This window comes from Poecilia mexicana, unplaced genomic scaffold (genome assembly GCF_051168715.1).
Source record: "Poecilia mexicana isolate PSO_F unplaced genomic scaffold, ASM5116871v1 scaffold_10, whole genome shotgun sequence".
Lineage (NCBI taxonomy): Eukaryota > Metazoa > Chordata > Actinopteri > Cyprinodontiformes > Poeciliidae > Poecilia > Poecilia mexicana.
The window spans coordinates 21,659,531-21,684,281 of NW_028263379.1; the positions used below are offsets into that span (position 1 = coordinate 21,659,531).

The 24,751-nt window shown below is 39.9% G+C and overlaps 1 protein-coding gene across 1 annotated transcript in view; it reads left to right on the forward strand.

Annotated features, from left to right (window-relative positions):
• Positions 1-23,009, forward strand: part of LOC106934003 (uncharacterized) — a 147,425-nt gene extending 124,416 nt beyond the window's left edge. Inside the window, exons 10-32 of the mRNA XM_088009643.1 lie at positions 5,838-5,912; positions 7,084-7,191; positions 10,757-10,783; positions 10,886-10,912; positions 11,006-11,059; positions 11,146-11,205; positions 11,300-11,344; positions 11,444-11,521; positions 11,674-11,697; positions 14,778-14,822; positions 15,234-15,278; positions 15,409-15,489; positions 15,583-15,636; positions 16,398-16,472; positions 16,548-16,574; positions 16,728-16,787; positions 16,868-16,939; positions 17,041-17,067; positions 17,170-17,223; positions 18,026-18,112; positions 18,317-18,409; positions 19,054-19,092; positions 19,856-23,009. Of these exons, the coding sequence (XP_087865769.1) occupies positions 5,838-5,912; positions 7,084-7,191; positions 10,757-10,783; positions 10,886-10,912; positions 11,006-11,059; positions 11,146-11,205; positions 11,300-11,344; positions 11,444-11,521; positions 11,674-11,697; positions 14,778-14,822; positions 15,234-15,278; positions 15,409-15,489; positions 15,583-15,636; positions 16,398-16,472; positions 16,548-16,574; positions 16,728-16,787; positions 16,868-16,939; positions 17,041-17,067; positions 17,170-17,223; positions 18,026-18,112; positions 18,317-18,409; positions 19,054-19,092; positions 19,856-19,906 (1,308 nt within the window). The 3' untranslated portion in view covers positions 19,907-23,009. The remainder of the gene's footprint in view (positions 1-5,837; positions 5,913-7,083; positions 7,192-10,756; positions 10,784-10,885; positions 10,913-11,005; positions 11,060-11,145; positions 11,206-11,299; positions 11,345-11,443; positions 11,522-11,673; positions 11,698-14,777; positions 14,823-15,233; positions 15,279-15,408; positions 15,490-15,582; positions 15,637-16,397; positions 16,473-16,547; positions 16,575-16,727; positions 16,788-16,867; positions 16,940-17,040; positions 17,068-17,169; positions 17,224-18,025; positions 18,113-18,316; positions 18,410-19,053; positions 19,093-19,855) is intronic.
• The last annotated feature ends 1,742 nt before the right edge of the window (positions 23,010-24,751 follow it).

A 24,751-nucleotide genomic window follows, 5' to 3' on the forward strand; every position in this document is an offset into this window, starting at 1 on the left:
CATTTTGCTCTCTATATATAATATAAACCTAAAGTCATTGTCATATTAAGTTCAATACAGTTTTATACTATACGACTGTTTTACAATATACTAAAAAGTTTTCATCTTGTCCTCAAGGGAAATCAAATTTTGTAGGGTGGGACAGGATGTATGTTGGTGCACATTCCCAGTTTTCCAAGACATGGAAATCTAAGGCACTGGATAAAAGGCAACATGGGGTGGAGAGGATGATTTACCTTTGCAAACAGCTTGGAAGTTCGTCCCTGTCCATTAATCAGCAAACACAAACGTGAAACCCAGACTCCACGCTGTCTAAAAATAACTTTTATGGGTTATTTCCTGCAATCAAACATGCGAATAGAAAAAAAAAATATTTGGGATATCCTCATTGTCTTGAGCTCCAAACAAGGATGAAAGGGAATACTTGACATTCACATACGATATAAATATAGACATAAAACAAAGGCGTCCTATACAGGCAAAGGGGATCTTTAAGTACAAGACAGAAAGAAAGTAAGTCAGTAAGAGGAAAATAGACCCTTTTCATTTGTAGCCATTTAAAAATAGTCCTGAAGAAGCCTCATAAATAACCTAACCTCCACAGCAGATGTAGATCATTTATGGTGACCTTCATTAAATGTCTGCAGTGGGAAAGTGTTTGTACCACAGAAGCGTTTAATCAAAGCTACACTGAAAAATGTTGAGCTAAGTAATAAAAAATAAAGAACAAAGACATGATTACCTAAGCACTGTGGTGGGAGTGTGGTGGTTTAAAGCTGCTTAATTTACAAATAAACATTTATTGGTGAAAAGGCTGTCAAGGCTAAAATTAATCTAAATCTGGCTAAAGAGTTTATTTTTATATCCTGATATTAGACATCAAGTACGATGACTCAGTTCAGCTTAACTTTGAAATAAGCAGCAGCTAAACCTTGTGTGGTTATTGTGTTTCTTCTTTTTGTGGAAATTCAACTTAATTGACCCAAAATGGAAGACTATATTATGTTTCTCTCTTTGTCTAGAGACAATTTTATAAAGATAACGTGAGAAAATCTGCTAAAGTATAACACAAGATTAACCTTTTTGCCTAGAATAAGTCATAACACAATAGTAGTTCCACCTCAAAACCAAGAAAAATAAGAAAATAAAAATAATAATCATTAGTCATTCAAAGCCCAGCTTTGGTGGTGATATAAAATATTCATAAGAAAAGATAACTGCTTGTGGATTCATCATTTTTTATGTAGAATTAAAAATCTACTAATTAATCAATGAAAACTTTCTTAAAACATTTCTTTTTTTTTTCAAGAAGCATTTGCATTCGCTAGCATCATAGAAGGTTTAAGGCTTAAACATTTTAGAAGTTTATTACAATCCTGCACCTGTGTTAAATAGTTATTTCGCAATAGCAGAATGTGTCCACCTACTCGAAAAGGTTTAGAAAGGGAAAGTCTGAGTAATGAGTTAAACTGAAACCAGACAAAGTAACAGACCATCAAAAAGAGGAAATCACAGTTAAGGGAGCAGAAATTTGCCATCTTTTGAGGGTTAAGGACTGAATAAAACATAACAAACAGCTTGAGCAATCTGGGCCTGGATGAAGAAATAATATTAAAAACAATTATTTTCATCATGACCGCGTCTGTCCACGTTGCTTTTAGCAGTCCCTTAAAGTCATCTGGTAGTTAAGAAAGAAAAAGTGTGTTTTTCTTGTGTGGCTCACTCCTTGGATGAGCTGCCTACGTCTCCTCAGCCAGAAATGAGGAAATGATGCAATGAGAGAATGATGGAAACATTTGAACATCCCCATCAAAACTCAATGGTTGGAAAAGAGTGCCAAAGTTGCTATCCACTTTCAACTTTTTTATTTTTTTTTTTTACATAATCAAATAACTTCCTTATGCATTCGGTCTGTGTTTTCTTTTTGCGTTTGTGATATTAGCTCAGTATCCACGGGAAATATGTAATTATCTATAATTTCGTCCAGTGTGGTTTGAAAATAAAACTCTTTCTGTACAACGCAAAGCGGTAAATATTAGATTCTGTTCGGACGGTCACATACATCCTGGGTATGTTCATCCTTAGGAAAAATAGATCAGATTGCTGTTTCTGTGCAAGAAAGGTTTCTTGTCTGTGTGGGGAACACACACAGTAGGTATCTTCTTGACCAATGAAGCTGTCTTTCCTTTGCTTTAAAACTCAAACTTCAAATATAGAGTTCTTCTTATCGACATGTTTATGCTATGATTAATGATAATAACATTATTTTTACTTAATCTCCATTAATAGCCTAGCCTAGACCTAAATCTAATTGAGAATTTGTAGCAGCTACAGGAAATATGAGACTTATCTCCAATCTACTTGTTCAAAATGCAGAAAAAAATTGGTGAATATAAGCACACGCCACAATGTTCCTCATTCTTATGCACCGTTTTCCTTCCTCTTCATAGCCATTCATTACTTTATGTTGCTTTTAGCTCGTGAAATTCCAACAAAACACGCGGCAGTTTGTATAAAGTGACAAATTGTGAAGAAGGTCAAGAGGTTTGAACATTTAGCAAAACACACAGTGAGTGCGCTGGAAGCACAAAGTGGTTACTGTGTTATAGCAGAGCTGAAACTGAGTGGACATTTGCAAAGCTTGCCCAGTGGAAAGATATTTTATGATGCGATTCTGAAACATTGCAGGAATTCCTGATTTCAATCAGGACGTAGGCCATTACATTTTCCTACCTATGCATTTTTGGTTCTGAGGCAATAGCTCAAAATATGTTTGGCATTCCCTGTTGGTAGTTTTTCCAAACGGTGAATATTGCTCTTGGCCGAGGCCTCTCTTGCTTTGATGCCTTTGGATAAGTCTGCAGTTCCCCAAAACCTCAGGACATTGCTTGGAAACACATGCTCGACTCAAAACAAACGCCGTGAGTGATTCCTCCATGTGGAGTTTCATGGATAAACCCTAATATGAAAGCAAGTAAGAGCTTCTTGATTTGTGCTGCGTAGGGAGTTTTCTTTTTTCTTTTTAGTATTATTCCAGCATAAGCTCAGTTATCACTTTGCCCTTTTTTTGACAGTGAGCTCTACTTCACCTCTGAACTTTTCAGGATGAAGGAATACATGTGAAAACAGGAAGCGCCCATGAATCTCTGTCAACCTGTGACTTCCTGTCGATCCATCATGTTCAGAGCTATCATCGGGCAGACCCTGGTCACAAACGCAGGAAACAAGGCGCATTAAGCCCAAATCGGCTGTTGTAGAACCACCAAAATACAAAAGGATGTGCAGTTTTTGCATCTTTCTCTATCTCTAAGAAAACCTTTATCAAAAGGAAGCCTGAAGATATCCATATCGTCCAGTTTATTCATAGAAGACACTGTCGCTGCACCTTTGGGTTCATCTGACCCTTCTGTTGTCGAGCACAAGTCGCGAGCATCCACAGCCAAAATTCTCTCTTTGCCTCCCTTGAAACAGCAGTAAAAAAATTCAACTTGAAGCCGGACTCCGAGGGGGGAATGTCTGTTTTTCTTGGTTTTTCTGATGGGAATGAGCTAAAGGCGATCCCCGCTGTGAAACAGCCTCCTCTGTTATGAGACGTATAAAGAGGCATATGTGGTCTTCATGGTGGGAGCGGTGTAAATGAGTGAATGTGACAAAGGGGAAAAGAGGAGTATATAGGCATGAAGAGGAGGAGGGAGCATTTCGTGGTCTCGGTGGGGGGGGGGTGACCTCAGCAGTCCGGCGCTCGTCGTTAGCAGAAACTTCTCCAGCAGACTTCCCTTCCTTCTGCCGCTCCTCGCTCCCCGCTGTTCCTCCCTCTCCCTCTCCAAGACCGACCTCCTCATCACGTCTCTCCATCCGCCCTGCACCCCGCTCGTGTTTTTGCGGGAGCTCAACCAGGGAGGCTCAAAGCTCTGTGGCGGCAGACAAACTCTGCTCCTTTCAGCTTGACAGACAATCAACACAATTACTGTCTGTTGACTGGAAAGAGCCAAGCCACCTCTGTTTGGATTGGGAAAGATGGGAAGCCATTCCACAGAGCACACGTACACATTCACCGAGAAATACAGCCTTGGATGGATGACTGAGGCATAAATTTCAAAGGGGCAAAGGTTGCAGTTTGCAGATTTTTACCGTTTCGTCCTAATAAAATGCACATGCAACGCATTTTAAAGGAGCTTCTTCACATTCTGTCACATTCCAACCACAAAGTCCAGTGAATCTCATAGGGACATTGTGCAATAAATGAAGACAAAGTAGTGCGTAGATGGGAAGAGGAAGGAAAGACTTGCATTTTATTTTCTGCTTTATTTTAATCCTGTTCACTTTGATACCCCTAAATAAAATCCAGTGTAACCAAATACCCTCAGAAGTCATGAAGATAGTAATTAAAGTCCACCAGTGTGTAATTTAGTCTCAGTATAAATGCAGCTGTTACATTAAAGCCTAGAGCCAAAGAGAGGTCTGTCACAGAACATTAGTGAAACAGCATCACAAAGACCATGGGACACAGGAAAAAGTTGTGAAGAAGTTTAAAGTCGGGTGAGGTTATAAAAAAAATAAAAATATCCCGAGCTTTGAATGTCTCACGAAGCCCAGGTCGTCCATCTGATCTGAAAAGACTGGCAAGAAGAGCGTTAATCAGAAGAGCAGTTAAGCATGATGACCCTGGATTAGCTGGAGGGCCTTTGTGAAGGAGTGCAACACAGAAGAAGGTGCTCTGGTCAGACGATACCAAAAAATAAATGATATGGTGTGGAAAACCCACACCGAACATCGTTCTGATCGTCACAACCTCAAGGTAAAACTGTGCAGTGGCAGCATCATGCTATGAGGCACTTTTTGTCTTTTTTAACAGGTCAGAGTTCATTAGATGGTAGGATGAGCCAAACACAAGGCAATTCTGAAAGAAAAGTTTTTAAAGAACTTCTAATCAATTAATTGCGTGATAAATTAAAATGAACTCAATAATTTTCATTCTGATAATATTTTTTGAAGTGATTTTTTTTTGTTTGCAGAAACTTCATAATCCATTTTATTTATGGTTTCAGTTGGGTGTGTGTGTGTGTGTGTGTGTGTGTGTGTGTGTGTGTGTGTGTGTGTGTGTGTGCGTGTGTGTGTGTGTGTGTGTGTGTGTATCTTGCCATTATCAATATATTATTTCAAAAAGGTCTCAAAAGGACAATGTTATCGTTTATCTCAATATTTTCTTGGACAAATTATTGTCAAACGTTTTGTTTTACATGTTTTCAACTCAGGAGGGTTCAATGCACATTCATGGCATGTTTTTTTTTTCTTAATGTAAAAAAAAATCTTTTTTAAAAAATGCACTATTCACACACGCTGACATTTGTTGTTTTTGCATATCAAACTGCGAATACGCTGAAGGAGCACGAACGTCGCATCTGCAGGACGATGTTTCTTGTCAAAGATTGCCAGCGCTGCTTTGTGAGTTGTTGTTCACTGTGCAACTTCCTCTCCTCAGGGTCCTCCGACCTACGGCACATACGCAAGTCTGCACAGTAATCAGATCGCTGTCAAGGTTTGTTACTCCCGCTGTAACGTTCCATAATCCTCCCAGCAGCCACCTCTCGCCGCCCGCTGCACATCTGTCACTATCTCTGCAGAGAGAAGATCCCGTCCTCTTCTCAGCTTTTTTCTTCTGCAGTCTGCTGGAGTTTGACTCCTCGGTTTTCTCCTGCAGCGGCCTAATTCTCCTTTGCGCCCGGACTCCCGGTTTAACACAAATTTCCAAATTTCTCTGCTCATTTATTTCTGTTTCTCTCTTCTCTCTCGTTCTCTTTTCCCTTATCCTCAACTGCACATCTGTTGCGCCTCAGATGGTTTTCCCCCGATATGATCACGGCTTTCTCGCTGGAGAGCAGTCCAGCAGCTTTCAGAGACGCTTTCTGAAGGTAGACCTCTACTAAAAGGCATGTGCTTCCTCTTTTAACTTTTTAACCCGCCTCTCGTTTGCATGCGCTAATTGAATTATTTCTGTTCTTTTTTGCTCCTTTTGGTTCTGTTACGCGTAATAAATTTATGTTTGTTTGATTTTTGTCATAATTTGATTGTGCTGTTCTTTGCTTCTTCTTTTTTTTTTCCTTTAACCATAATAGTGAAGCAAAGATTTTTTTTTTTTTTTTTTTAGAGCAACTGGGATGAATAAATAAGTTTTAATTGTCTAAATTTGACTGAAACTCTGTCAGTTTTTAAGAAAAACTATCAGAATGCACATTTATCTAAAAGATCTGCAGCTAATTTCCTTTCTGTTTTGTTGGACGGCTTCAACAAAAACAGATAAAATCACTGACAAAATACATTTCTCCAATTACCATGACTTGAATCACCACTTGACTCGCCTCAACAAAGCAAACCATAACGCTCCAGATGGGTGTAGAGAAAGTGTCTCCACTATAATTTTCAGAAACTTTAGGAACATTAATGGTTTTCCGTTCTCAACACAAATGGGAAATATGCATCAGATGAGGTTGTCAAAATGCTTTTTATTTGGAATAACACAGTAAACAAATTATTTTTTCTTTTGACAAACAAGACTGTTTCTTTTAAGCTTAATATGAAAATAAACCCTAAAATATAAATCAGATCAGACTGGATGTTTCGCTGTGTGACAAAATATCCGTTTGACTCAAAGAAGAACCTGACTCATTCAGACAAAGTTTGATTCTCAATTTTAGGGAGATAAATCAAATTATTCAATGTGAGATTATTCTACTGTGACACACGTTGAATTTATTTTAGACCATATCATGCATGCATCTTTGCTATGGGTGTCATTTTATAGAATAAAACCTGACCTACCTTAAGCCATGTTGTCAGGTGACGATCTGTGTCTGCTGCCACCACCTGGCCAAACATGCTAAATGCACCTCTGAGTATTTTGAATTACTGCCTGAGATAAAGTGAATTTCTAATTTGTTTTCGTCGTCATTCTCCACACTTTGTTTTGCTTGCATATAAAAGTGACTCAGTGTGACCGAAAGTTGTGCTTTACTTTTCTGTGAATCAAAAACATAGTTTCTCTAATACCCACTCTTCTTTTTATATGATTGTTACTTTCATCAGGGTGATCAAGGCCAAGCTGGACCCGCCGGACCTCCCGGTCCTCCTGGGCCTCCTGGCGCCCGTGGGCCCCCAGGAAACACCGGGAAGGATGGGCCTGGTGGAGAGCCGGTAAGGGCATCCCGAGTGTGCAGAAAGCTCCTTTTTACTCCACGTTGCAGAGTGCTCATCAGTCGCTCTGCTCACATCTCACTAAGGTTGCACCGCAAACACCAAGCTCTGTGTCAGTCTGTCACTTGGGGTAAGGGTCTTCTCTGTAAAAAGCACTTGAACCCCAAACCTCATTCTTCTGCATTAGCCTGTGAGCTGTGGTTTACCTAGAAGAAGAAATAAACCTCCCAAAATAGCAACTCTCCTTCAGACCTCATCTGTTTTGCATAAGTCAGCAGCCGCAAAGTTCTCCAAAACACGCCGCTTTCTCCCACCACTGTGTTGCCGTGCACACTGAAACAGATACGGCGCTGCGGTGAGTTCATGGGCAGTTTGCTGGCCGCGGGAAACAATAGCGGGCTCCTCGTCCGAGGCACTTTCTGTTGCTCAGAATTAAGTCTGTGCCCCACAGCGTTCCACTGATCCGCCGTGGCAGCGTCAAGCTGCGGTTCCTGAGTTGGAGGGGAGAAAGTTTCAGGGTTTTTTTTTTCTGTTTATCTATTTGAAGGAATAATAGTCGCGTTACTCTCATCTGGCGCTGGACTGCCACGGGCTGTACGTGAAAGATGTTGGTTTTGACTTGGGTGAGTTGAGAACACACGCTGAAGCGAACCGCAGAGAGCAGTCGGCTCGGCTCAAAAAGTGACAAAAACAGGCGGGCCGAACAAAAAGGGGGCCATCGTGTAACCCAGTTGACGGCGAATGGTCTTTTCAAGTTGATTAAAGGCGTTGCGAAACCCAAAACAGCAAAACAGAGTGGAGCTGAGAGCTGCTCCATGTTGTGGGCAGATGTTTCAGCGGGAGTGAGCAGGAGAAAGTGAGGAAGCCCGCCGACATGGGTGTCCTCTTAACACCTGATGCTTGCAAATGTACCCATATCTGTAGAAACCCATTTATTTTGCACCCTGTAATTTAGTGCCAGCCCAAACTATTACAAAATTGTAAAGAGAAAAAATTATATTAATTTAGATTAGTAACAAATAGATCTTTTGTAAACACTCAATACTTTTGGCCCGGCTTCTGATTCTCCATTTGACCTTCATCTCAGTCTCAGGTCTTTTATGGCCTCTTAAGATGTTTTCTTCCAGGGTTGCTCTGAAATTAGCACAATACATCTTCCCATCCAATCACAACAACTTGTTTGTGCTTCTGAAGAAAAGAAAACCCTTCTTTCAACAGCTTTAACAACTGAGCTGTGGATCTCTGCAGCTCCTGCAGAGTAAACTCTTGGCGTCTCCTCTGCTTTTGATATTGTTTTATTGTCTTACCTCGCATCAAACTTCTTCCCCACAGCCTCATCCCTGAGCTGCCTGGAAAAATGTGGAAAAACAAGACACTTTAGAAGGGAGTTTCGGTTTAATATGGGAATCAATTTCGCAGCTTTTGAATTTGAATAATGTGAGATTTGCCCTAGCGGCTTAATTCAAAGCCTACATAAATTCCGGCCTCCGTAATCAAGAACGCATCTGACATCTGAACCGGGGCTCTGTTCTGTACTCGAGATAAAAAGCGCTGTTCAGAAATTATTTGCAACGGCGATTTGTTTCCCGCTGCTGTGCGGGGCAGATCAAACGATGGGGCCGAGGTAAGAGGGGTGGGAAGAGAGGTTAAAAGACGGCAGGAGGATGGGAACAGAACCGGACCACAGAGCAGCTCGGTGCATCTGGATGACAGTTTGTATGCGCAGGCAGAGCGCAAGAAGAGGAGAAACACCTGGGAAATGTCTTAGTAGCCCCTGCAAAATTTTGTAAAATATGACAGCTAAATGGAAAGTTAATGCCCTCCGATGTATATGCATTTATGTGAGTGCACTGAGAGATCAAGTAAACACCACTCCTTGATTGCAGTGTGTGCGTGTGTGGCTCGTTTCGAGAACGAGTTTTAGCTCAGATTTCCTCTAAGTTTCCTTTGTAACGGATGACTTCACAGCAGACATTTAGCCGTCCACCTGGTCCCCACAAACAGCCGATAAGTCTGTTTAACTAAATGAGCCAAATCGCTGATGGACAGATGGAGAAAGACATGAAAGCTGACATGAAGCGTGGGTGTTTGATGTTGTTTGGAGCCGCAGCTCATTGCATCACATGCAGACTCCGGGGCTTCAAATTCAATCGTTGTATTTGCTAAAGAGGAAATGAAAAAGGAGTTTTTTTCCTGCATTAAAAAGCAGAGTGGTTGAGCAAATGAAGAAATCACTGTTAGTATGAGAAGCTAGCAAAAAAAAGATCAATCACTTCACTATGGGAAGGAAGGAATGTCCTTATTCTGCATATCAAAGAGTTCACTGATTTACTCCTTTTGACATATTTAATCCTTTTACTTGCTTTTTACTGTCACTGATCTCTCTGCTTTTATCTGTCAGTACCATAAAAACTAGATATTTCAATCTATCACAGTGTGTGACAGTTTCTGTGAAACATTTACATGCACTCATCATGGCATGGATGTTTTAATGATTCGCTTGAACTTCTTTTAAGAGTGCAACGATTGTACAGCAAACGGCTGTGAGGAATTTCAAACCCAGAACACCAGTCAGCAGTGCAGCGAAAATCGTTCACACAAGTTGAAATATACACACACCCTGACTGACACCTGGTTGAATGTTTCAATGAGACTCTGTTATCGCCAGGAATGAGGCAGGAAGCTTAGCCACTTTTTTTATCGGAGTCGGTGGAAATTAGTTTAATCGGCTCGAATTGAGGATAGTGGTAACACTGTTCCAGACGCTTTACGCTAGCCAGCTTTATCTGCTTTAAAACGAGCTTTGATGTGTTTCTTCTTCTTCTTTTTTTATTTACTTATTTTATTTTTTTTTTTTTAACTTCAAGTTGTGTCCAAGTTTTTATTGCCTTGCTCCTGATCTGAGGTGAAATGGAAGGCTTGCTTTCCAGAGTCGCACTATGATGCTGCCATCACCGTGCTTGGTAGTCGGTGCTTTTTAGGTTGGAAAAAGTCAGAGCTTGACAACTCCAAGCATTGCCTCCTCCCATATAGCTGAACCTGTGTCTCCTCCGACCGTAAAACAAATTAGTTTTGTTTTAGGAATTTGTTTTTGTTAACTGTTCACATAGTTAGTATCACAAAATCTAGAATTCACCTTTGTGGATCTTTGCTAGGTCCCTTTGTCTTCTCCATCATCCTGATTTATTGGTCAGTTTAGTGATTGCTGTCAAAGAAATGACTTTTATTGCAAAGAGCATCTACCAGCTGCAGCCACTCATGATCACTCATTCAGCAACGCTTATTCACAGACTGCATGTATCTATCTACTACAGCCTAGTGTGTAGGATTTTGTATGGATTATAAACATAAATTATCAATTAAATCCTACTCCAATCAAGAGCAGTTCAAATAGATCAATGAAAGCTTAAATCTTCTCTGACATTCAAGTCATTTTGAGTGCAAATAAACCTCTGACACAGCTGGACTTCCTTTAAGGCCTTAGTCCACACTGACATCTAGTGGCCAAACTCTTGCAGTAACTCATTTCTTGCCTCACGGAGTTTTTCCTCTGTTTCCTCCTCAGGGTTTGCCGGGTCGGGATGGTGTTGAGGTGAGAGTAGTTCATCATTTTTTATGTTTCCAAAAACTGACTTTTTTTTCTGTATCTGATTTATTTATTTGTTTTTGTTTTTGTTTTGTTTTTTTACTTCAGGGACCGCAGGGACCACCTGGGAAACCGGTAAAGTTTAAGAATCCCACCTGGACTCCTCTGACTTATTCTCGCTGCTAAGCTTTTCACTCTTTACATTCATTAAAATCTGCTGACTGGCAGGGAGAAGATGGAGAGCCTGGCTATCCAGGAGTGCAGGGCCCTCCAGGGCAGAGGGTATAATTAGCTATTCACAAAGTTAGTCTCACAATTTTTAAAATGTTCTTAACACATTACTTATGGTTCTTCTTGTAATTCCCCAGGGGGAGCCAGGTATAGGAGAGAAAGGAGAAAGAGGCATGGATGGAGTCCCAGGATTAAAGGTAAAATTAATCTGAAGTGGTTTTACGGCAAAGCTTACAGTCACAGTTATGATGCATGATATGTCACTTGACGTGACCTTTGCTCCTCACACAGGGCGATAAAGGAGAAGCGGGAGAACAAGGACCACAGGGACCCATGGTGTGTTTTCATTTACAACATAAATCCACAATATTTACTCTGTTTTTGTTGCCAGGTATGTAAATGATATGCATTTATCGTTTCAAACCCCTGCTGCAGGGCTATCCCGGTGAAAAGGGCTCTGCCGGCTCCTCAGATATTGTCGATTTCAACGGGAAGCTCCTAGATGCCTTCCAGGTGAGTTTAATCTTCTAAACTTAGCACCGAATCCCACAATAGGGCTCAGGGAAACCTAAGCTTACGCGAAAGCCTTTGTAGTAGGAAATAAATCTTGAGTATTTCAGCCAGAGACCTCTAAAGTGAACCGCCTTGCTGTCTCTTCTTGACAGGCCATCAAAACCATCAGCGTTTCGGTAATCCGCTGCTGTTGCTGCATGGTTTTTGGTGGCGTGACGAGTCACTAACACCACTCTACGTGCCTGCATTGGCACAGACCTTGTGCGTTCCCCCCCCCCTCCCCTGCCCCTCGCACCACACCTGCCTCAACAGTCGTCTCTGTGTGTATATTGTGTCCAGATTTTTGCGACATCAGATGTATTAGATGTCACATCTGAAGAGACTCTCTGAACGCCGGGGTCTGTTGCGTTCTGGTGCTTTCCGTCCTCGTCTGGGAGGCAACGCGCAGCCACAGTTGATGCATCGCAGCTGTGTTGTTCCATCAGATAACGTGTAGCCCGAAGGCATTCGTGTAACCGTGCGGAACGGTCCGCAGGGCTCGCCGCAGCGTTTTGAGTTGTGTGAATGTTACTGGCGGGCAGCATGGCTTGCTTTCTCTGGTACTGGCATTTTCCCATGCGGCGCTTTTCATGCGTCTTCACGTTCGCTGAACTTCTTGTCTTGTTGCAACCGCAAGCTTTATGTGTTTCATTATGCTACAGATCAACAGTGTTGTCTGCAGCTGTGAAGTAAAAGGGTGCATAAGACAAAATTAGTTTTTCTCTTTTTTGATTTTTATACGTAAAAATCTGTGTTTGGCCCCACTGAGTCAGTAAGGCGTATAAATGGAAACACCTTGCGCTGCAATTACAGCGTGAATCTATCGGCTTTTTTACATCGAGAAGCTGAAATCTGTGCTTTTTTTTTTCCCCTAAATACTTCTGACCAGACGCAAAGCGTTTATGAACGTCTCTTTTCATTTCTTGCCTTTTCTTGCTTTGTGTTTACCTTTGTGCCGTGAAAGTGACACACCTGTCTCAAGTCGTTTAAGCCCTCTAACCAGATCACCTGTTCCTGCTAAAGGAAACAGGCCCACAGCATGGCACTTCCACTGCCGTGTTTCTTCCTGCAGATGGTGTGGAATTGTTTGAGTTTGTAGAGACACTAAACTATCTCTAGGTAAAAACATCTGTAATTTTGGTCTCATGTGACCATTACACGTTCTTCTTCTTCTGTTTATTTCATGCTAATGACACAAAGTAAGCAGTTAGAGACAGCCTCCCCACCGCATGACATCGCCGCCGCTGTGTTTCAGTGATCTGAAGTGTTGTTTTTTTAACTTTCTCCCTGGTCTTTGGTCTTTTTGATGCTTCGTGTTCACTAATGGAAATTTCCCAAACCTTCAGACACCGGCTGGATGCATGTTGATACTAAAGTGTACACAAGTGAATTTTACCTACCAAGCAGGAAACTTTAGTTGCTTGTATTAAATCGTATTTAGGGCGATGAGAGTTAAGATGACGAAATATAAATTCAAACACACACACACACACACTTTTCAGATTTTTATTTGTAAAAAAAAAAAAAAAAAAAAACATTTTATTGAAAAGCAAGTTCTTTTTTTCCCTTCCAACTATTTCATGTTGGTTTATCACATTAAAAATCTGAATGAAATACATAGGTCATAAAAAAAGTGCTCTGCGTAAACTCTTCCTGACAAGAGCAGGAAATTTTGATTAACAGTAGGAAGGGCAACTCCACACTCATTACAGTCACAGCTCTGCCCATATCCACTTGATCTCCATCCTGCCTCGTACCGGGGAATACATGCTACTGAAAGATGGCTATCTGCACTGTGGTGTTTGCATTTGATTAAAAGCTTGCATGAGCCAATTCCCTTTGGGTCCTGATCTCAAACCAAGTCACAGCCCAGCAGCCTCAGATAGCTTCAAAGCAGATGGTAGAAACACGAAATGAAGATCTTATCAGAAACCTCTCGTCAAAGAGGTTCAGTCTGCACACAAAGTCTGCTGACAGGGCCTATGGCGGACCCTCCGAATGCTCATAATTCACTGGTCGGCCACCCATGTTGCATTTGATCCGTTCACTTTGTTTGTGTGAGGAGCGGGTTCTCGCGTTTCATCTGCGCTGATGAATTTGGTGTAAAGTAATGCCATAACGTTATTGGTTAGTCTCTGGTCCTCATTCTGCAGCTCTTTATATGATTGGTTGTATGAGTAGAGCTCAGTAACCTCTGATGAAATACTGCAGATCAAATGGTGTCGCGTAAACATCTCTGGTTTCCAAGGATTTCACCGCTTTCGCGGAGTCAACAGAGGAAAAGGAGTAACACAGATCTGGGACGCAGATTGTTTTTTTTTTTATTATTATTATAACTCCTATTACTTCAAGATGGCCAAAGCCTTCAGAGGATGAGCCTTCAGAGGATGGAGTAACAAGTGTACGACTGCAGACGCAGAGATTAAGGGAGCGTGATTAAAGAGGCCTGCTACACGCAGCAGACAACACTGAGAGAATGTGGCAATCATGTGCGTGCTAATTCTTATCCAGCGTTACATAAAGTCCAATGGATGCTTGGCTTCCCCTGCCTTTTGCCTCAGTTTCCATCAAAACAATCAACAGCATGAAAAATGATGCAAGATTGTTGTGTTTTACAATTGCTGCTGGATGAAATGGCTTCAAGTTGTTCGCAATCAGCAAAGGATTTGTTTACTCCCCTATTTACAAGGAAAGTAATGAGGAGCAAACATATACATATTTTTCATATATATATATATATATATAGAGAGAGAGAGAGAGAGAGAGAGAGAGAGAGAGAGAGAGAGAGAGAGAGAGAGAGAGAGAGAGAGAGGCTTTTTTTTATTGCCACATTTCCAACTCTTCATTGACCTCCGTCTTGTCCAGGAGGCTTTTGACCTTAACATATTAAGAGACTGCTGTTGTCAACACAAAACGTCATTATCCTACCAACTAAGTCACTTAACATTTTTCAGTAAGACTGTTTAAAGACTGCTATTTACTAACAGGGTCACAGGATGTTAGCATTGTCTCTACAGAAGCTCGGCTGCATTCTCTCCACTTGTTTGAATGCAGCAAAAAAAAAGGTTGTTGCAACTTTAAACTTAATTAATGTGAAGTAAAAATTAAACACATCCCGTCTGTCTGTCTGTCTGTCTGTCTGTCTGTCTGTCTGTCTGTCTGTCTGTCTGTCTGTCTGTCTGTCTGTCTGTCTGTCTGTCTGTCTGTCTGTCTCAAGGGCCCACCTGGACCACCAGGACCTCCTGGCCCTGCAGGGGAAAAGGTAAGTCAAGATGAAGTCCTCATATGTTATAATGGCAATATATCAGTATTCTGCTCTGAAAAGTGGCTGCATCTGTGTTAAAATGAGTCACCTGAAGGATGTCTGAGAGATTCTGATAAATATCCCCAAGTCAAGACGTGGGATGCTGAAAGAGTCCTAGCAAAGCTTTATGAATGATGAAATTAAAGCCAAAGGAGCTCTGTCAAAAAATATTATTTTGGGAGTGTGCACAATTTATGCACTTCATGTTTGTTTTTCCAGTGGAATTGCACCAAACCTAAAAAAGTATTTTAGGGTTAGGGATCTGAGCGCTTTTTAAGATCCACTTTAAACATTTATGCATCGATAAGCTCCCCTTAAATTCATCAAATAACCAACGTTTGTGTCTCTCTCTTTTTTTACCTAAATTAGGGAGAGCTTGGATTGCCTGGGCCCGCAGGGGTAGATGGAGAAAAGGTACAAACTATACACACATGCGGACTGGATGTTTTTCGAGAATTATCTACGTTTTTAGAGTCAGCGTAACATCTTCACTGAAGTTAAGATATTTAAAGTGGAATTCTGTTTCGGTGTCACGACCTTTCAGGGATCCAGAGGTGATTTGGGTGAAACGGGACCTCCTGGTGAGAGAGGAGAGAAAGGAGAGATGGGTCTGTCTGGACCTTCTGTAAGTCGTGACAGAAACAAGCTTTTTTGTTTTTCTCAAGAAAGGTTTCAAATGCTGAACAGTGAAAATAACCGTTGCCTCTGTGTGGATCAGGGGATGGACGGACAGAAGGGGGAAAAAGGAGACTGCCGGCTGGATGACAACCTGGTTAGTTTTTAACGCACACATGAACGCACTGACGTTTGAGTCAAATTACCAAAGACGTGAATTCAACTAATAGTTTCAAGCAATTATTTTTTATTGCTTTATATATTCTAGTTAGGTTTAAAAATAACATTGAGTTTAAATACCTTAAACAGTCTCAAAAACATTAACACCTGCTGATTTCCCCCGTCGCCCCCCCACATTTTGTCACTTTGTGTCCCCCGATCCTCAGTATATTTTATGTTATTTGATAGACCAACACAAAGTAGTGAACATTTTTAAAGTGGGAGGGAAAATAGTTTTAAAAGTATGTTTCAGTAAAAAAAAAAAAAAAAAAAAAGAAAGAAAGAAAACAGACATAAATTAGTGTGCAGCCCAAACAAATCATCTCAACACCTTTTCCGTTATTCTTTCCAAAAAATCTCAAGCACAGTCAGACTGGATGGAGAGCGTCTGCAAGCAGCGAATTTTAAGGCTTTTCATGGATTCTCATTTAGATTCAGTCTGGACTGGGCCATTCAAACACTTGAATGCCCTAAGATCAATCATTTGAAGCCTCTGACAGTTGTTGGGTTTTTTTTCCAAGGCTCATCCTGTTTTTAGCACCACCTCATCTCCTCATCAGCTTTTTGTTTTTTTTTTTTGCCATAGAAACAAAAATGCTGTTACATCAGAGCTACGACTCAAAAACTCGAATCACATCTTGCTCTTGACGTAAACGTTAACAATCCCTCCCTCCTTTTTCTCACTTTTCTCCTCACCAGATTCAGATGATCTCTCAGCCGGGCCCTCCCGGTCCTCCGGGGCCTCCAGGAATTCCCGGGTCCCCAGGATCCATGGTGAGTATTTACATCCCACATCACCTGGACTCCTGCAGGCACGGACGCTGACGTTGTGTGATGTGTTTTTTCCAGGGTCTGCATGGCATGCCCGGTCCTAAGGTAAGCCTGAGATGCCTGTGTGCGTGCGTGCGTGCGTGCGTGCGTGCGTGCGTGCGTGCGTGCGTGCGTGCGTGCGTGCGTGCGTGCGTGCGTGTGTGTTTTGGGGTGGAATGAACGTGCTGGGATCTTAACCGCTGTGCTGTCACAACACAGGGGGAACCAGGAGCTGGGATCAAGGGAGAGAAAGGGGAGCATGGGTCTCCTGGATACAAAGTAAGTGATGCTCTTTGCCAATATTCATACAGCTAAGTCGCTTGTATCACGCAGCAACGATTGTTTACCTTCATCTGCAGGGGCTGGACGGCCACCAGGGCCCACCTGGGGCCCCTGGGTTAGTGGGCCTTCCAGGTGCAAAGGGGGAAAAGGTAAATCAATAATAAGCTGCAATGTATGTTTTATAAACCTCATTTGATTTCTGTTTAAAAAAATAAATAACAAGTGTGATTTTTCAAATGCGTGTCTGCAGGGTCGACCGGGGGAGCCGGGACTAGATGTGAGTTTGTCGAAGTGAATTTAGTTGATGGTTCTTTTTTTTTCTTTTTTTTTTACCTCGACTCAAACATCTGTCGAACCGTCTCGTCTTTTCTTCATTCAGGGTTTTCCGGGTCTGAGAGGAGACAAAGGTGAACGAGGAGAAAAAGGAGACAAGGTTAGTTTAGGTTGTACAGACGCGGAGATATTTTTTGTGACCAATGTTGAAGAGTAAAAATAAATAAATAAAAATGTTTCATTTAGAAAAACATAAAAGTATCTAACCTTTAAATTTGGAACATTTAATGAGAGGAGGAGAAATCCCTCAGAAAGAGAAATAGCTGTTTCTAACTAAATTACAGCTGACATAATTACTTCTTGTCCTGATAATGTCTTTACGTTAAAGGCAACTGAAGTATTTTGTGGAAAAAAGACATTGGGAAAAATATTTCCTGGTCCATTATCACACATGTGAATGAAACCAGGAAGTTTTCTAAATGCTAGTGGGATTTTAACTGGAAGCATTTCCTTTGGTCAGATGAAACCGAGTTGAGATTCTTTAACAAATATCCAAGTGGGTTTGGCCTCAAACAAAGGATGGATATGTGGAAAAGCACCTTGTTGCAGCTTTTAAGTATGTGGAGGATCTGTGATCCTGTGGGCCTGGTTTTTTTTTTTTCTTTCTTTCTTTCAAAGACCCTGGATAAATAGACCCTCGTTATAAATCATCACATCATAACCTATCTCAGAAACCAGAAGTAAAAACAGAAAATGGGTTATCATTGGTTGTTTCTGTTGAAAAGCTATCCCAAATCTACTCCCCACTAAATACATTTACTGAAATAGAAGTTTTTTTCTATTCTTTTTAGTTACTAATGTAATATTTTGTTACATTAGTGCTATGATTTCAGTTTATAATCTATGCAGCTTAGTTTGTTTCTCTTTATGTGGGTCTGACTTCTGGCTTCTTCATGCCGCAGGGTGACAGAGGGACGGTGGGGAAGAGAGGTCTGAAGGGCAACAAGGGAGAACAAGGTCCTCCAGGACTGGACCAGCCCTGTCCTGTGGTATGTCCTCATCATGGATACACACACACACACACGCACACACACACACACACACACATGCTCTGTGATACCTGATATTCTCTCAATCTCATCTATTCTTCTTTGAAGACCTTTTGTGTTTCCTTCGCTCTCAGTAATTTTCCTATCATTTTCTCTGAGTTTCCTCCTGGTGGCTGTAAATGTGTAACTGACGTCCTCTCACAGGGCTGCGATGAGAGTAAAGGTCACTCTGTGAAGGCAGGGCTTTCTTCTCCTGCTCCTCTTCCTCCTTCTGGCCCTGAGGCCCCCTGTCCTGTGGTACGGTATCTTTCCCTCTTTACTCTACCTCTTTATGTTCACTTGCTTCTCATCTATCATGTCTTGTTTTATTTATTATTTTTGCTTCTTTTTTTTTTCCTTTAGTCAAACTACAACCTGCATAGTCCTATACCGCCATATCCTTATCTATTCTCAGACAGTAAATAGTTATTGTTGCAATATGCACTGACTACACGTTGAGGTTAAAGCCTGACAGCTGCTAAAAGATTTGGGACTTTCTGATGTCATATCTATAACTGAGGGTAACGAGAAGATGAATTATTCATTAAACATTCCTTGTCTGAACTTAAAAAGATAGTTGACATTACAAAAATATCAAGTATATATATTATTGATTTAATGATTCTTTAAGCAAGAAATTATTTTTGAACATGGAATTGTTTTCAAAAATGTATCAAAAGCAAATGCTGAATTTTTCTGTATTTTAAATGCGATGTTATGTTTCTACACTAAAAAATCAATTTATTTTAGGGCTTTTTACACATTTTTACCAGGAACTGTGAAAGGTGCTTTAAACTCTAATATTTACCAAAATAAAGTGTTATTTTGACCTCAGTCCGCTTAAGGTTAAAAAAACCACTGAGTTGCAAACGTTAACTGTCCACCTCTGGTCTGGCCTGCAGGGACATGACGGGCTTCCAATACCAGGCTGTTTGCATAAGGTGAGCGTTTGAATTTTCATTTTTAGTAACTTATGCAGTTCTGAGTAGTCGTCACCTTTGAGCTTGTTAAAGGTGCAGCTAGGGAGTAGGGAGCACAGTCAAAGTTTACACAGATGACTTTTCAACTGATTTTACACATACTGACTCTAATTTAACACAGAGACTATTTGTAAGTATATCAATCCATGCTTTTGAGTTTATAATAATGATAACGCATGCAAACCGTGCTTAATTCTTGTGCAACTTAAAAGCTAATCAGTCTTTGCTATTTTTTGTGTTTTGTTTTTTTTTTGTTTGTTTGTTTTTGCAGTGATGACTAACCAGCAGCATGGGACCTGTACATATTGATATGGTATATTTTGCAGCAGTGTTACTACCCCAACAGCCTCTTTTTCCTCCCTTTTTAAAAAATAAAATAAAATCCTATTATATAATATATTGAAAGATAAAGAACAAGGACCTTTTTAGCCTTTTTGTAAAACTCACAATGCAGTGCGAAAGCAGCCATGAACTGGCAGTGGGACTTTTAGCTTGAAGGACAGTCCAAATGTCAGTGTTGGAGTAGAAGAGTGCCTCGCTAACAGAGTGTGACTGACGTGTGGTAACCACAAGTGGCATAGCGGCTGTATGACGGTGTGTGCACTCATCCAGATCTCACCGATGGATGGATGGATGTTCGAAGGGATGGGATTTTTTTTTTTTTTTACGGAGGAGTTTGGAGTCAGTGCTCTCTTGTCCTCTCTCTGTGTGTGTTTTCTACAAGGAGGAAATGGCGAGGCAGAAGCTCAAACGTAAGCGACTCTCTCAGCCCTGAGACAAATGGAGCCCCGGCGGGGAGAGGACACACAAATGGGCAGAGAGAGTGAAACAAAAAGGGCTTTTACTGAAGAAGAGCTTCATATCTGATGCCTCTGCGTCACACTCAGATCTTGCATTACAGAGACTCTCCAGGAGGGGGCGACAGAACTCTGCATTTCCACATTCACCTCTGATGGGAAAGAAACCTGTTGCTGATGATGTTGCGCGGTTGCTTGATAACCAGTGGAAGTTTTCTGGGAGTCACTGACGTCCCTGGCACATAAGGAAGGGAATTACTGTGCAGATAGTCTGTTATAATAATATGTCGTTTGAGATTGTTGTAAAATATTAGTGCATGGCAGCATGTGGGACTTCCAGTCAAACCCTGACACGACAGAATATTCATTTTTGTTTGCAGTAAGCATTATTTACATATAAGATCCCTTCAAAATACCATTAAGTCAACTAATGTAAAGCTTACATTTTGTGTGTTGTATTAGTTTTGCATATTGTTTTTATGTTTCTCCAGTTACAGTTTGCATTCCTGTGTATTGGTTTGATTGCCGAGTAAAATTTGAAGGAACCATTTGCAGTATTTTGGATCAATCAGTGTTGCCGTGGGAAATAAGCGTCCTCAGCTGATGCAGTTCGAATCATCGAAGATTGTTACTTACAGTATTTTGGACAACAGTAGAAGTTTTTTGCTGCTGACTTAAATGTGTTTGGTTTTATATATATATATATATATATATTTTTTTTTTTTTTTTTTTTTTTTTTTTTTTTGTGAATCAACTTTAGCTTTGAATTTAAGAACCAGTACTTAATAATGTCATTTGAAACAATTACACATACAATAATTCTTCACTGGTCTCAACTTTGACTTACTCTCAGCGATATATGTCCCAGAGTTGTTGTTGTTGTTGTTTTTTTTTTTGCTGTATGGATTTTTTAATTTGCAACAAAAACTATCTTTGTTATCAGGTGACATTCGTTTTGTGTGATATTGTCAACAAATCTTTCTCAGATGGACTCATTTCTTGGTGCTTCAGTACTTTTTTTTTGCAAATCTTTATCATGAACAGTGGTGTTTTTTGAATGCCCAGGGCAAGCCCCCCTCCCTTCCACCTCAAACCAATCAAAATCAAGGAAATTAAAATTCCTTTTCTGGATAAAATACAATCCTGCACAAAGCATACTCCTACTTTCAGCAACAAGCAGGGTGTGAGAACTCTTCATTGACAGTACATATATAAAAACAATAAACTTATGTAATCCTCAACCTACAGAAAACAGGTGCTTATGCCACCCCTTTCTAATGTCTCCCTGGGTAACTACCAATATGACCGATTTAAAAAAACGCCACTGGTCAGCTGTCTTTTAAAACACACACCTGCAGACTTTTCAACAACCTGTTAAAGTCGTGCTTGTTCTGCCTTGTACGTGTACATCATGAAATATGCTGATATGTTTGGAAACATATTGGAAATATAATCAGAATGTGGACAGAACACACAAATATACATTAGTTGAGTTTTGTGTACATTGATATACGTTATTTGATGTTTTGCCTTCATTTTACATTATACTACACGCAGTATTCTAACACTTAAACATATTTCTATCTAAATGTTACTACAGTTTTAAGGAGAGTTCCCTGAATTGGTTCAGGTTTATTTGGAAGTGGAAATGTTTGAGTGGATTTAAAAGTTGTACTCACGCCTATTAAAATGTCTTTTGTGTGTGTGTGTGTGTGTGTGTGTGTGTAGGTGTGTGTGTGTGTGTGTGCGTGTGTGTGTGTGTGTGTGTGTGTGTGTGTGTGTGTGTGCGCGCGCGCGCGCGCGTGCATGTGTTTGATGGAAAAAAATTGGGCCGTGACAAATTCTCAAGGGTGCAAATGATTAAGTTTCATTTATTGAACCAATTCTAGAACGTCTGAACTGTATTTCAGATTAATCAGATTATTTGATTAAGGACATTCACATTTATACAAATGTTGCAGTGTTTTTGTTACATTTTTGCCCCTATTTGATTTTCCCAAAAATAAATAAATAAATAAATGAGAGGGTACACAGTATTAAACATGAACATTTGTGCAGTTGTATTAATCTAAGATATTTTAAATGTGTGTTGAGTGGAACTTTAAGTGTTGATGCAGATGAGTGATAGGATCTGTAGTGCTAGAGTACGCAATAATTACTCATTCAAGAGTTTCTTGAATGTGTTTATCATGTCAGTCTGTTCAGATTTTTGACTGGAAGCATCACGTTTATACATCTTAATTTGAACAAAATCAGATCTGAAAAACTATTCAAGAAAGAGAAGTCTTCCCGTTTTTCTTTATTCAAGTACTCAAACTTCAGTCAATAAAAAAAATATATATATATTTTATGTTATGCCATGATAAGCTGGTGGTTATCTGCTTTGTGTTTTTTGCTTTCACAGATTCTTTCAGCACTATTTTCTTGGTATAATGAAGTTGATTTGTGATTAATTATATTTTATCCAATCTTACCCTACAGTGTTACCTTGACTTTGTGAGCATTGTTGCTTGGTTGTGCATTTTTGTTGTAAAAGATTTCAGCTGTTTTTGTAATTACTTGTCCAGTTATATATATATATATATATATATATATATATATATATATATATATATATATATATATATATATATATATATATAAACAAACTATGGTCAGTCCAACATGTAGATAAAAATAAACTCAAGTTTTACGATTGTTTTGTCATTTATTCAGAAACATAGCAACAAGAAACACTTTTCATATTTAATAACAAAATAAATGATGCAAAATCAAGGGAACCTTTATGAAACTGGATTTTTTTTTTAATGCATGCATCAAAGTACCTGTACAGTCAGTGTATCTGTTGAAGAAGGCATCAAATCATAAATAAGTAAAAGAATTGATAATTCTTGAATCTTTCATATATATATATATATATATATATATATATATATATATATATAGGCACATCAGAACCACAAAATACTGGGTCATTTATTGAGATTTTATGTGATAGACCTACACATTTAGCACTTATTTGTGAAATGGAGTGAAAATTACACATGGTTTTCTGTTTTACAAATAAAAATCTGAAAGATTTGGTGTGTGTTTGCATTCAGCACCCATTTACTCCACGTAAATAAATCCAGTGTACACCTGGAACAGGTTTTCTTCCGAAATGACGCTGCATTATTGTTACCGTTTTGAACAAACACCTCCCCAGAGTGATGCTGCCATCAATATGTCTCCCAGTGGTGTTTAGGGTGAGTTGTAGTGTTAGTTTTCCACCACATATTTAGGTTTTTATTTCAGTCAAGAAGATAAATTTCAGTCTCATCTTCCACATGTTTTTTGTATCCCCTACCTCTTGGGACAAATATAAAATTGGACTTCTTTTAAACAATGGATTCCTTTCTGCTTTAAACAGGGAATTTATAAGTACCTCTTAACATGTACTCCTATTTAAAATGCCTTCAGATGACACTGGACTGAACTAAATCATCTTTTAATCTGAGAAATCTCACAGATTCTGAGACATAGATGCTAAAGGGTGCAGGACAAGAATGAAAGTTGGTGAATGTAACACAATACTGTTGTTTATTATTACGTAGCTACAAACGGCACCCAATATGGTTCTGTTTTTGTAAGTTTTAAAGAAAAGAAATAGTAAATTAAACAAGATAACAGAAGACTGTGACAGACTGTGAATGAACATGAAAAGTAATGTGATGATTGAGGTGACCGAACTTGCTACGATACTATGTTGCAGATTTGCAAAAAAAGTAAAAATAAAAATGAGAGGGTACAAAGTATTAAACGTGAGGATTTGTGCAGTTGTATTAATCTAAGATATTTGAAATGTGTGTTAAGTGGAACTTTAAAAGTGTTGATGCAGATGAGTAATAGGATCTGTAGCTTTTATAGCTTGCTCTCACAGCTATAAAAGCTGTGAGAGCAAGAGGAGTCAAGTATGGAGCAAAAAATAATTTTCTGTGCTGTTTCTGTTCAGTTATTAGCATCCTGCAATACTGCAGAATGTTTCAGATTCTTTCATCCATCCATCCATTTTCCTTCACCCTTGTCCCTCAGTGGGGTCGGGAGGGGTGCCGGTGCCTATCTCCAGCTCACGTTCCGGGCGAGAGGCGGGGTACACCCTGGACAGGTCGCCAGTCTGTCACAGGGCAACACAGAGACACACAGGACAAACAACCATGCACACACACACCTAGGGGCAATTTGGAAAGGCCAATTAACCTGACAGTCATGTTTTTGGACTGTGGGAGGAAACCGGAGAACCCGGAGAAAACCCATGCATGCACAGGGAGAACATGCAAACTCCATGCAGAAAGACCGGGGCCGGGAATCGAACCCAGAACCTTCTTGCTGCAAGGCGACAGCTCTACCAACTGCGCCACTGTGCAGCCCTCAGATTCTTTCATTTTCTAAAAATAAAATAAAAAAAACACTTAATAATGATGCCCCTAACTGAACTCTTTTAAGCCAACAAAGGCATTTCAAAGTGATTTCCATCATATAAACATATACACTAACCAATGATGAAACAATCAATAAACATTACATTTTATCAAAGGCTATCATCAAAGTCATCAAGCAAATATACATAAAATATATTGATTAATGTTCCAGTTATTATGAATAAAAGGTAACTAAACAGGTGGGGGTTTAGCCTTAATTTAAAGGAATTCAGTGTTTCAGCATCTTTGCAGTTTTATGGAAGTTTTACCCAGATTTTTGGTGTATAAAAACTGAATACTGCTTCTCCGCGTTTGAAGTAAAAATTAAAATTAAAATTAAAAAAAAGTAAAATTGTGTTCAGAACC